General features: G+C 39.7%; 1 protein-coding gene across 3 annotated transcripts in view; it reads left to right on the forward strand.

The window, feature by feature from the left end:
* Positions 1 to 12,337, forward strand: part of PLA2G4A (phospholipase A2 group IVA) — a 76,847-nt gene that overhangs the window by 40,405 nt on the left and 24,105 nt on the right. For all 3 annotated transcript variants that reach the window (XM_026854304.1, XM_026854305.1, XM_026854306.1), the window contains exons 8-9: positions 637 to 778; positions 9,325 to 9,461. In XM_026854304.1, the coding sequence (XP_026710105.1) occupies positions 637 to 778; positions 9,325 to 9,461 (279 nt within the window). The remainder of the gene's footprint in view (positions 1 to 636; positions 779 to 9,324; positions 9,462 to 12,337) is intronic.

The following is a 12,337-nucleotide window of genomic DNA, read 5'->3' on the forward strand; positions in this document are numbered from 1 at the left end:
GGGAGCTGAAGTTGTAGTTTTTATCTTAAGTACAGTGTTGAGGTCTTTACACAGCCCTATGTGCATTTTTGATCACACAGTGTGGGGAAAAAGCTAGAGAAAAAGGCTTTTTCCCATGGCCAGCCAGTACAATTTGTGCTGAGATCCATACAGTTTCTGATTGTAGGACTGAAAGGATAGAGTCAAAATTACCCTCTTCTCCCTTAACATGAACCTCTAGCTTAAGAATAGTATGTGTTAGGAATGTGTGAAAATTTTTCATTGCAGTTCTTTGTAAATTGATAATTGTATGTGAGTGGTGAACTCGCTATATTTTAATTTTATTTTTTTAAGATCAGACACTAGAAGACACTAGAAGCTGCATATTTTGTGTTTGATTTGCACTGGTATGTGAACAATGAGGTTTCTTTATAAAATGCATGTCTTAAAGATGCAATGTGCCACTGTTCTTTATATCCATCACTAATGCAATTGTCACATGAATAATCATAGTTTAGTTTAGTTTAGTTTAGTTTAGTTTAGTTTAGTTTAGTTAATGAGGAGTTTACTCTTACTTTCACTCATTTCCCTAGATGATATTTTTAATGCTGTTTTGAATTACGCCTTTTATTAAAGCCTGTCTGTTTTGCAAAATAGCTCTTCAACTGATCTCCGGTTCAGCATGGCTCTTTGTGATGAGGAAAAGAAATTTCGGCAACAGCGAAAAGATAATATCATGCACAGTATGAAATCATTTCTAGGAGAGGAAAACAACAAGATCTTGACCACTTCCCGTGATGTAAGTTGGGAGAATTCATATGAAGATTTATTTCACCTTTGGAGTCCTGCATTTGTCTCTCAAAGGAATGAATGAGAAATATGAGGTAGAAGGGTTCAATGTGAAGACAGATGGCAGAAGCAAAAAAATCCCCGTTTTTCTCTATGCGCATAGAGTATTTAGGCTGGAGAATAATTTTTCCTGTGCTTTAAACTTCAAGGAGACAAAATCCTGTGCCAAAATGGATCTGCACTTAAATAAGATATGCCCATTATGTGCGAAAGGACAATACTGTGTAAATGTCATCGTAGGATAGTAATCACAGCTTTTCATTTGTGCTGGCACTGTAAGCAAACTGCTGTAACTTTTATCTGGTTCTTTATTGTTTTAATCCTTAGAAGGATGTGCCTAGGTTAAAATTAGGCAAAGGAGATAAGTCATGCTTTTCATTTTGCTCTGATTCAGAATTCTGTGCTTTATTAAGGTGTTGGTTCTGAGCTTAGATTGTCATCTGACAAATGCCTAAAGGGCATGTGAAATATCTGCTGCACAAGAGGCGTGTGGTGGCTCTGGGCATGTGCCCAACTGCAGAATCTGCCCTTGCATGCTTGATATCCAGCCTGAGCTCTTTAAAATGGCCTTGGCTATATGGCTGCCTTGTCTAAAAGATTTGGCAGAAGATGAACTGTTTAAATGCTAGAGTCAGTTTGGAAAATATTTATTTTATTTTATTTTTCCTTTAGCCCATTTTATAGGATTAGGATTATGAAGTTTATTTCTTAGAGGATGTGAGAAACTTCAGCTTTCATTGACTTGCTGGTGCTCTGTACCAAGCCAACAGAAAGTTAAGCCAAGATCTAGTTGGACTGATGGTGGATTGGGTCACATCGAAGTGAGGAGGGGTGCCGAACCCTACTGACCTTTTCAGTGATTTTATAAAACACTTAATTATTTTGTGTTAATTAAGGATATACTTGTTATAGATCCACTTGTTTTGTAGTAACTTTTCCATCATCCTCTTTTTTCCTTGTTTGTTCCCTCTTCTGTTCTGCTCCCAGAGTTGTGACAGGAAGACTGTGTATGTGGGGGTGTCAGGCAACAAACAGAGTATTGAATTAATCTGGGTTGATTAATTCATTGATATTGATTCCTTTAGTGCATTTTTAGTATAAGTAGAATGTGACAGTGTTTTGCAGAAACTGGAACCAACACTGAAGAATTCCTTTTAAATTTCTATGAGGTTTTGAGCAGGTGGTAAATGTGTTACTGTTGTATACTTCTGAGCTCTGTCTTGCGTAATAAAATGTACTTGTGTGAGTTTTCTGAGGAAGATTAAAGAATTTGGAAAATACTGTACATATTTTATTTGTAGTGATATATATTGTGCATATTTTGAATGAACATTTTCAAGGTTTTTTAATTTTCAGTTCAGTTATTTTAATCTGAACACATCAGATCTTCTCAGAGGAGATACTTGTGAATGTGACGTTGGTCTGATCTTCTACAGCACAATAATCTCTTTCTCAGAAGGGATGCAGATATTCTGCTGAGATCCAGTTAGCACTGGAGTGATACTCAGTGCCTGAAGTAAGTTCTGTGCAGGTGGTATGTGTGCATGAATTACTGTAAACCCTAAGTAAGATTTCATATTCTTTTTGTCATCATCTTCACTTGGTGTCCCTCATTGTCTGAAATACTGAAATGTTATCAGTTAATTTTCATCTTCCAGGACAAGACAGTAATCTCTATTTGTAGGCTTATCAGCCCTAGGAAGGACTGAGGTAATGTGATCCTCCCATTTATCATATGCCAAGTATGTATTTCAAAGATGACTTGTCAGAATTCTTAGCTGCTTCTAGGGATGAAAAAACCCTTTTTGTTCAAATTAAAATATAGTTTTGTCCTTCTATCTTGTCATTTTACTTTTATTGCTACAGATGGAAGATAGCAGGAGGATTTATAGGATGTTTGTATTCTTAACATGGCATCAGAAGTTAGGAGACATAATGAGTATTCTTAGCTGCCTATGAGTCATTGTTTAATCTTAAACAAGTCACTTACTCAAAGTTCATCTAAGTTTCTTCATCTGTGAATAGCAACGTGTGTGCCTTGCAGGGATGCTATGAGACTTTAACACCTGTGAAATAATTATATATCCCCGGATGGGGAAGTGAGTACTTTAGAATTTCCTTAATCTTGAGGCACATTCTGAAAATTCAGATTTCTCATAGCTGTGTTATTGCTCAGTTTATTTTTAGAATTTTTGTTGCTTTAAACAATTTTGTAAAAATACGATAATCAATCAAACAAAGCATATAGTTCTCTAAGACTGTATTTCCAGAACAATTTTTTAATAATCATTTGTGTACCCCATGGCAAATTTTTTTTCCACTGCAGGTATTCTTGTATGCACAGTGTTTCCAGGGGATTTGGATAAAAACATCTGCGCCACTAATTCTCTAAACAAGATTTAATATGTTTTAGCTTTTTATTTTTGCCAGATTACTGGAAAATATGATTGAGATGCCTTCTTCAGAACTTGCTTTTCTTAAAACATATCTTGTTTACAAAATCCTTTTCATTTTCATGCCCAGTTTGGTGATTAAGCAATCAGATCTTTTTGAGATGAGGTGCCCATTGGTTAAAGTGGAACTGTATGGTGCTGAGCTACTCTACACAGTATGGTGCCCCATGGATCCTAGAAACATTACGGATGTACTGACAAAACACTTCCTCAGTGTTCTTAAATCCTGTTGAGTGGAGGTTGTTTAGATGATATCTAAGCTGATTTGTTCAAAGCTAGCTTGGATCCCTCAGCATTGTGCCATGCAGACCAACCATAGGAAAAAGAAAGCCATGCTGGCATGGACTTTTGGTTATTGAGAAGTGGGCACAACCATATAGAACTGAGTGTTGCAGTGTGGCAAGGGATTAGAGCAATGGGCTCCTGAATTCAATTCACATTTTTGCCATTGACTCACTGCATCACTTTCTTGTGAGTCTCCCTTTTGGTCTAAGTTTGAATGGGTTTATTACCTCTGCCCTGGTTTTGCTGATTATGTACAAAGGACTTCAGGTTCAGAGTGCCTCAAAGAGTGGAGTATGTGAGCCCCAGCCTGTGTACATGGAGAAGCACACACACCTTGGTATCCTGTCTTTTCTCCATTCTTTCTCAATCATGAGATGGATTCATGCTTCTTGGTTCTTTTCCCTTTGTACTCTGTCTGCAGCTACTTCCCTCCTGCCCCCGCACTATTTATCCTAGAGGGCGACTTGTAAGATGGGTGTATGTAATTTCAAATTTTACCATTTGTTGCCCTTAAATGTGTTGGAAACTGAATTGCAGTCAAAAAGCTGCTTTAACAAACCTACCCGCTTCGAGTAGCTCTACTTTCCTCTGCAAAGCAGGAAAGGATTCTTAACCTTCATCACCTGATTTATGCCTACGAATCAACTTGTATTCAGCTGTCTGAAATGAATGTAAATGTGCAGTAGATGCTCCTCTTCAGTTATTTTTTCATCATTTAAAAGCTTTATTTACTGTGGGAAGCTGACTTCAGCTTGTGCCCTCTGCTCTGAAGCTCTTTAGTTGAATTTCATTTCTGGAAATACAGTAGTGGTTGGAGCTTTTCATACTTTGCTTTGGTGTCAAGTGGAAGTGAAGAGATACTATACACCCACCTACCTCTCAATATACCCACCTTCTCCCACTATAGGAATTTAGGATTCCCCGAATGACTGTGGATTGAGTATACAGGAGGCTGTTGCAGTCAAGATGCTAGTGACTCTTCTCAAAATTCTTACAGATTTCTCTGCATCCTGAAGAAAACTCACATTTTCCCTTGTGCTCATGCCACTTCACTGATTAATAGATTTGTTGAATAGTGGTGCTTTGGAAGTGTTCTCACATACCTTTTCCAGGCTTGCACCTGCAAACCACCATCTTCATCCTGTTGGGATTTGTCTGTGTAGGTTAATTAGGTAGTGTTCGTAAAGAGCTTTCAAAGCCTAACATACGTTATTAAATTTGTGATTAGTAATACGGCTCTTCTGTTCAAAGCAACTGCTCCATTATTGGGGTGTTGGCTTAACAAAACAGGCATGTTTACCTTTGTTTTGTCAATTTTTTGATAGATAGCTATCTCTGGAGGTTCATGACGAATACTGATGCCAGTAAATACCTGTGGTTTCTATTACTAAAGCTTAACACTTACGAAGAAGATAATAAAATAATTTTACTGCATCAAGAATAAGCAGGTTTTGCGGAATGGAAGCCTCAAGAAATGTCTCAGCTTACTTGGTCATTGTGTGTGGTCATTTCCATGTGACTCTGTGTTTTCAGTCTGCAGAGGAGTTTCATGGCTTGGAGTGTGGAGTCTGCAGAAAGGAACTGAACACAGTGGTCACATTGGTTCCTCCTTCTTACAACTAATCCCATCTATTGGCACCTTAAATTGCATTTCAGTGAAATTTTTGACTGATTACCAGTTTGATCAGATAGGGGCTTTCTGCACAACTGTGCAATTCTTTTTATGCTTAGTAACAACCAAGAGGTTGTTACCTTATCACCACTGAATAGTGGAAAATTATTCTAGGTTTTGAAAACCGGGAACCAGATGAAACCTTTGCACCCTTGTAGATACATTTTCAATACGGTGTCACTTGTAACTGGATCTCCTTTTGATTGCTTGGATGTGTCTTGGTAGCTGATACACAGTGTATCAGATACACTGTCTACAGATACACAGAAATTCTCCTTGCCTCTCTGTAGTTCTTGCAAAGTAGTTGTAAATTTGAGACTGTCTTCATGGTATGTGGTAATATCAGGTGTTTTTATTATAAAATGTGTTTTTAAACTCCTAGCCAAAATATTATTTGTCTCTCTTCTGTTTCTGATTAGTAACTTTTACTACTTTTGGCTCTGTTGCAAAGATATAATTTGGATTAAAGCTGGTGTTTGGATTGCTTTAAAAATTTCTGTGGTCTTGTAACTAAATAGTTTATTTAATAACTAAATTTAATATCTTATTTTGGATTATGGATAAGAAGGAGAGACATTCTAAAGAAATTCTGACTGTTTTTATTTAGAAGTTTTACTACAAGTGATCACTTCTTCAGTTAGAGTTCTAAGTAGCAGGGCATCATGGGGGCAACAACTTACTAATGCTGAGACCTGATGTGGTTTATTCACCCAATTTGTAGACTTACTGGTTGTATTTTAATGTCTGAAGCAGTGCCACAAATCTGTGCAGGTGAACTGAACTTAAAATTCTATACATTATTTCAGTGGACAGGAAGCTAAGCGGGTCATAATGATAGTATTTGACTTTCACTAGATATGTATATATTTTACTACTTGACATGAAGAATCAGAAAAATCAGGCATTACCTTTCTGTGCCTGTAAGCAACCTAAAATGGAGGATCCTGAGCAGTGTTAATATTGTGGCCTATTGGCAAGTAGTAGTGAATAAAAAATACTTATACAGTATAATAGAGTTGTAGAAATACTGTTTGGGAGGGACATCTGGAGGTCAGCTAGTCCCAGTTGTCTCTGGAAGGTGACAACAGTTTATTTAATTTTATTTATTTATTTATTTATTTATTTAATTTCAATTTATTGCCAACAGAGAAAATCAGGGGGATTCTGCCTGGCAAGTCCCAGAACAATTCTGAGTTTAGTGAATTTCAGAGTCCTAACTCTGATGCTCATTCCCCAACCTTGGTCTCATCCTGAACTCACTCACTTTGTGAGGACTGACTGCAGATCAGGCAGCTCCCAGCGGCTGCATTTTCCTCTGGTTCTTTACTGTTTGTAAGCAACAGGTAAGGTACAGTAATAGTCAGCCCCTCCAGCATTTGCATTAGGAAATTGTTACCAAGACCATCTACAAACTTCCTGGATGGTTTACACAATGCTGACCTTTCAGCAGGGGATTAAAATGACCCCATGAGCACCACAGCCAGATCAAGAGGCTTCTTCTGGTTTTCAGAGAAAGCCTTACCCACTTCATCCCATTGGTCAGCAGTCTGAATCTGACTGCCACAACATCCCTTGTGTTACTTTTTTTCTGATCATGACCCAGAAGCTCCCAAAATATGTGTCTCTGCTTGCATCCTGGTATTCTGTGCAGTCAAGGAGCTGCTTTCTTGTAGAGCACAGCCACCTTGCACCCTTTTTCCCTGCTTGTCTTCCCAGCCTACTCCCGTCCATGAGAGTGTGCCATGCTGTGCCACCATGTCTGTGTCATTCTGATTGTATCATAGACCTATGACTGCATTTGAACTTCCAATTTTTCTTGTTTGATGTCTCTGTGCGTTAATGTAGAGACATTTGAGGCAAGTCTCTGAGCACTCTTCCTTCTGGACAGGAGCAGGCAGGTTCACTACTAACTTTCTCCCATGCATTCCTTCTGCATTTGCAATATTTGCACCCTTTGCTTACTTAGATCCCCCTCATTGAAGTTCATCTAAATTCTTCCTCATTAAATTAGCAAGTCTGTTCATGAAGGTGTTCCTCACTCTCTTGGTCAGGTGGATTCTTTATTTTCCCATGGATCATCTTCATCAGCAAGCAGGGCTTCATTGTCAAGAAGCTGAGTCTCACTAGTGACACCACCTGAGCCTGATAGCATCTGCTTAAGCCACTCCTCTTCCAGACTAGAAAGATCAAGGCCACAGGCTACGTCCTCGGGTGCCTGTACACCTCATTATTGCTCCAAGAGAGGGCAAAGCAAATTCTGCTCAGAATCTCCCCTGTTTATATAACTGTTAGACACAGCAGCGAGGAGTAACATCTGGAAAGCCAGGTAAGACTCATCTGTTTTTCCATCCATCATGGATCTGGAGTCTGGGCAAGCAGCAAACCTTCCTAAACAATCTGGCTAGCAGGTTGGCCTGTGTTCCACAGAAGAAGGAGTCATCAGCTACTGTTGCTTGTCACTTTGTAGCACTATTTCTTATCCAGTAACCTGTGGTATCTGGTCCAGAATCCTCCCTGACAGCCTTTGTTCCTTCTCTATCACCAGGGCTCTGAGCTGAGGAGAGGTGGAAGGGGAGACTTCTCTCAGTGCCAGAAGTAGCAAGCTTGCAGCTCCCCCTCTCCTGGGGATTCATGCCCTTGTGTTGCCGCAGTTGTCTTCCTTCATGCCATCATAGGAACTGAGCACATTCAGCTCCTCTTTATATCCCTTCATCCCAGGTTAGATGCCATTGGTTTGCACCTCCGTAGTTGCTAGTGGTCCTTAGGTACAAGATAAATAGGAAGCTGGAAGGAAGTCTGCTCTGCCTCCGTGAGTTTTCCACCTTGGCAGAACCTCTCATGCTGCTGGCTGGTTCCTGGCTTCCCTTGCTTGTGATCAGCAGTGCTCTCCTCCTGTGCTGCAGTCCAGAAGTACTCACAGAATCATTCAGCTTGGAGAAGACCCTTGGGATCATCAAGTCCAACAACCAGCCTTACTCTACAAGTTCTCCCCTACACCATATCCCTCAACATCTCATGTAAACGACCCTTAAACCAGGGATGGTCACTCCTCCCCCTTCCTGGGCAGCCTATTCCACTGTCTGACCACTCCTTCTGTGAAAATTTTTTTCCTAATGTCCAGTCTGAACCTCCCGTGTTGCAGTTTAAAGCATTCCCTCTTGTTCTGTCCCTAATTACCTGTGAGAAGAGACCAGCACCAACCTCTCATTGTAGATCACCAACCTCTCATTGTGGCCTTTCAAGTATCTATAGAGAGTGATGAGGTCTCCCCTCAGCCTTCTCCTCCTCAAACTAAACAGTCCCAGCTCATTCAATCGCTCCTCACAGGATCTGTTCCCCAGGCCCTTCCCCAGCTTTGTTGTCATCCTCTGCACTCGCTCCAGCCCCTCGAGATCTCTCTCGTATTGACGTGCCCAAAACTGGACGCAACACTCCAGGTGTGGCCTCACCAGTGCAGAGTACAGGGGGACTATCACCTCCCTACTTGTGCTGGTCACTCTATTGCTGATACAAGCCAGGATGCCGCTGTCTTTCTTGGCCACCTGGGCACACTGCTGGCTCATGTTCAGCCGCCTGTCAATGAGAACCCCCAGATCCTTCTCCTCCAGACAGCTCCAGCCACGCCTCCCCAAGCCTGTAGCTGTGTGGGTTGTTGTGGCCCAAGTGCAGGACCTGGCACTTGGCCTTGTTGAAGCTCCTGCCATCCAGGGGTTTGTGAAGCAGAAATGACTGAGTAAATGACATAAATACTGTACATCACTCTTGGGCCCAGAGAACCCGAGGGGTAATATCATGGGTATGATTATGATACGGTTCCATTCTATGTGAAGTGTTTAAAAGTCACATCTTTAAGTGCTTTATTTTTGCTGTTCTCTTACACACATACTGCTAAAAGATTGGGGAATACCTTTTTGGCTTGTTTGAACTTTTGTGCATGGGTTTGGAAAAGTAGGATCTCTGGATGGTGACCATTAGTTGCACAAGGCTGGTGTGTTTGGCCAGTGGTTGATGAATAATGTTTATTTACTACTTTTAAGTCTTTATCAGAACTGATGTGGTGATATGCTATTTCTCTCATCTCTGCAGGTACCAGTGATAGCAATATTGGGTTCAGGAGGTGGATTTCGTGCCATGGTAGGCTTTGCTGGAGTCATGAAAGCACTTTATGAATCAGGAATTTTAGACTGTGCGACTTACATTGCTGGTCTCTCAGGATCCACGTGGTAAGAGGTTTTTCTTTGTTTTTTCTTCAGAAAGTTCAAAAATGAATTTTCATGAGAATTGACTTGTTTTTAAGGTTATAATTCACACCAAATTTTATTCATACACCATCAGTACAGAAAAGACATATGGAGAGAGCTATTGTGCAGCATAGTGGGTCAGTGGAGCAAGTCTGATGATGGAGTTGTTTCAGGATGCCTCAAGGGGTGAGGACAGCTCAGTCTCCAGGTGATCTTCCTAGGAGCTTTGGTACCAGGAATGGATGAAAAGAGGTGCTACATATATGCACCCACATTTCTGTGTCAGCTGCCAATACTGTATATACAAGGACTGTGTAACTGATTCTTTCATCTTGATAACCAAAAAATTAAGAATTCAAGCAATTGGTATAAAGCTAAAATATTATTTTTTGTGTAGTTTTGTTTTCTTGATAAAATGTAAAAAAAAAAATCCTGTGATTTGAAGATGATGACTCATTCAACCCAAAATGGATGGTATACTTTTGAGGGGCTTTTCAGATATTCTCAAAATCATTTTAGACTCAGTAGTCCCCTTCTTAGTGGATTTACTGGGGATGTCTAAAACCTGTTCACGGATTCTTAGTGTAAGGAGATATGAGCAGGTGTATTTCAGCTCGTAGAAAGGAATACTGACTGACTGCCATGCTGCAGGACATCCTGCTATGGATTGCCTTGTATCACTCCTAATGTCACTGTTTAATTTAGAAATAACATTGGTTTTTAAAATAGTTTGTTAGTCAGATGGGAGTAAAATCTTCAAAGAAGCCTGAATTAGAATGCCCTTATCAGGTATTATGTCCTTCTGTCTGAGTACTTCAACCCATTAACAGGAACAACATCAACAGGAGAAAACCAAAGTGACATCACTGTGTAAAAGGGTGTTATGAGCTCAAGGTTTTGTAGGCAGCAGAATGCTTTGAACCCCAGTATTATGTCTGCCTCAACCACTCTTCTGAATAACAGGGTTTTGCTTCTTCCTGCCCAGTGCTATGAACCTGCAGCCTATTGTCTTCTTGGCTTTTATAAAAATTGTGTCAAATTACATTTATTACAAATGTGGAAACTATTTGTTTTGACATTTCTCAAATGAAATAATTTAACATATTTAAAAGCTGGGTGATTTTCGTCAGCCAAAGGCATATGACAAATTCAGTCCAAATTTCTTAACTGTTTGGACTATAACACTACATTTTTTTTCATTAAATGAAAAATTGCAGACTTCCTTTTGTCTAACTTTAAAGCTTGGTTTTAATGTCAATAGATCAGGCTGTGGTAGAAGATGTTACATCTAAAAAAAATTTTGAACTTTACAAGGGATATCCCAAATGTCACAAAATACAATTTTGTCATTTTACCAGTTTGAATACTGGAGCTGCATCTGAATCCAGTTTAGGGCTACCTAGTACAAGAAGGGTGTTGACAAACTGAATTAATTCCATCAGAGTACCTCCTAGGCAATTAGGGGACTAGAGTGTCTTAAGAAACTGAGGCAGCTGGATTTTTTTATTAGCCTTGAGGAGTAGGCAAAGGTAGTGGTGGTGGTAAAATAAAACAGACTCTTATTTGGAGATGCACGGAGAAAGGACAATGAGTAAGTAATGGCCATAAGTTACAACGAGAGAAATTTGGTTTAGCTGTTAGGAAAATTATTTTGCAGTGAGTGGTCAAGCACTGGAATGTATTGCCCCATCCTTACTTAACTAGGCTGGGTAAGGTGTTGTCCTCTCTCTATCTGACTCAGTGAATACTTCATGTGAAAGCAGAACTTGACTGAACAAAGCCCTGAGCAACCTGATCTGATTTTTAAGTTGGCTCTGCATTGAGCAGGAGGTTGGAATAGAGACCTCGAGGTTCCTTCCAGTCTAAATTATAAGATTATATGAATGTCTCATTTCTTCAAGAGCAAGGCAGAAAAGACTTTTGTTGGAATAGCTAAATAGAAATGAACAAGGAATCTGTGGGGTGAATTCTATCCCCAGGTTTAAGTCTCAGGAAGCACATGACTTTGGTTCCACACGTTCTGAGGAAATACTCTAACCCCAAAGTTGTTAACTCTCTTTAAATAGATAATGATCTGTTCTATTTCTTCAACTCGTGTGAAGCTTTCTTCCCCCTTCCCAGACTAGATAGAAGGCTTTCAGAATGCTAGAATGTTTTCAAATGCCTGTCTATGAAATAGAGTAGGTTTCTTGTTCAGATTGGGCTGTAAAGGGTTAAGATCCCTGGAACCTGCGTTTTCTGTCACTAGTGGTTGGGGGGCAGATTTATCACTGTCTGTTGAGAGACCTGAATGTACTTTTGTCAAATCTGAGAAAAGCAGAAGATAACATTTAGCTGAATAAAGAGCTGTTGAATAGTGCAACAACAGTGTGAAAAATTGTCACTGTGTTTCTGGAGCATGGTATGTAGTCCATGTTGTGAAAAGATGTCAGGCAGCTGGTCATGAAGACCTTTTTTGGGAAAACCCAGGTGTGAATACATAGTTGATCTAACGTAAACCTGTAAAATCTATATTAAAATAGCAAGATTATCTGAACTGATTCAGTCAGAAACACATGTTGGAAACTTGTATTTGAACAAATTTGCTTGTGCTGTCTTGGTGATGTCACCTATTCTGATTTTCCTTGCTTGATGAATAAATAATTGACAATTTGGCACTCCCTTTCTTTTCTTTTTTTTTCCATGCACTCTATTACTTGGGAATAATGCTCTTTTCTTTATTTTTTTCTGAAGGGTGGAGAATTCCTTTCCTGGCGAGAGAGGCAGGTTTTTGCTTGTTCACTGAGATGCATGCCTAACCTTGGAGCAATGCATTTACCTCCCTGAATGTTTCTGTCATCTTGCTTCAACCTTGTACT

This window comes from Athene cunicularia (assembly GCF_003259725.1).
Source record: "Athene cunicularia isolate RWA chromosome 8 unlocalized genomic scaffold, athCun1 chr8_part1, whole genome shotgun sequence".
Taxonomy (NCBI): Eukaryota; Metazoa; Chordata; class Aves; order Strigiformes; family Strigidae; genus Athene; species Athene cunicularia.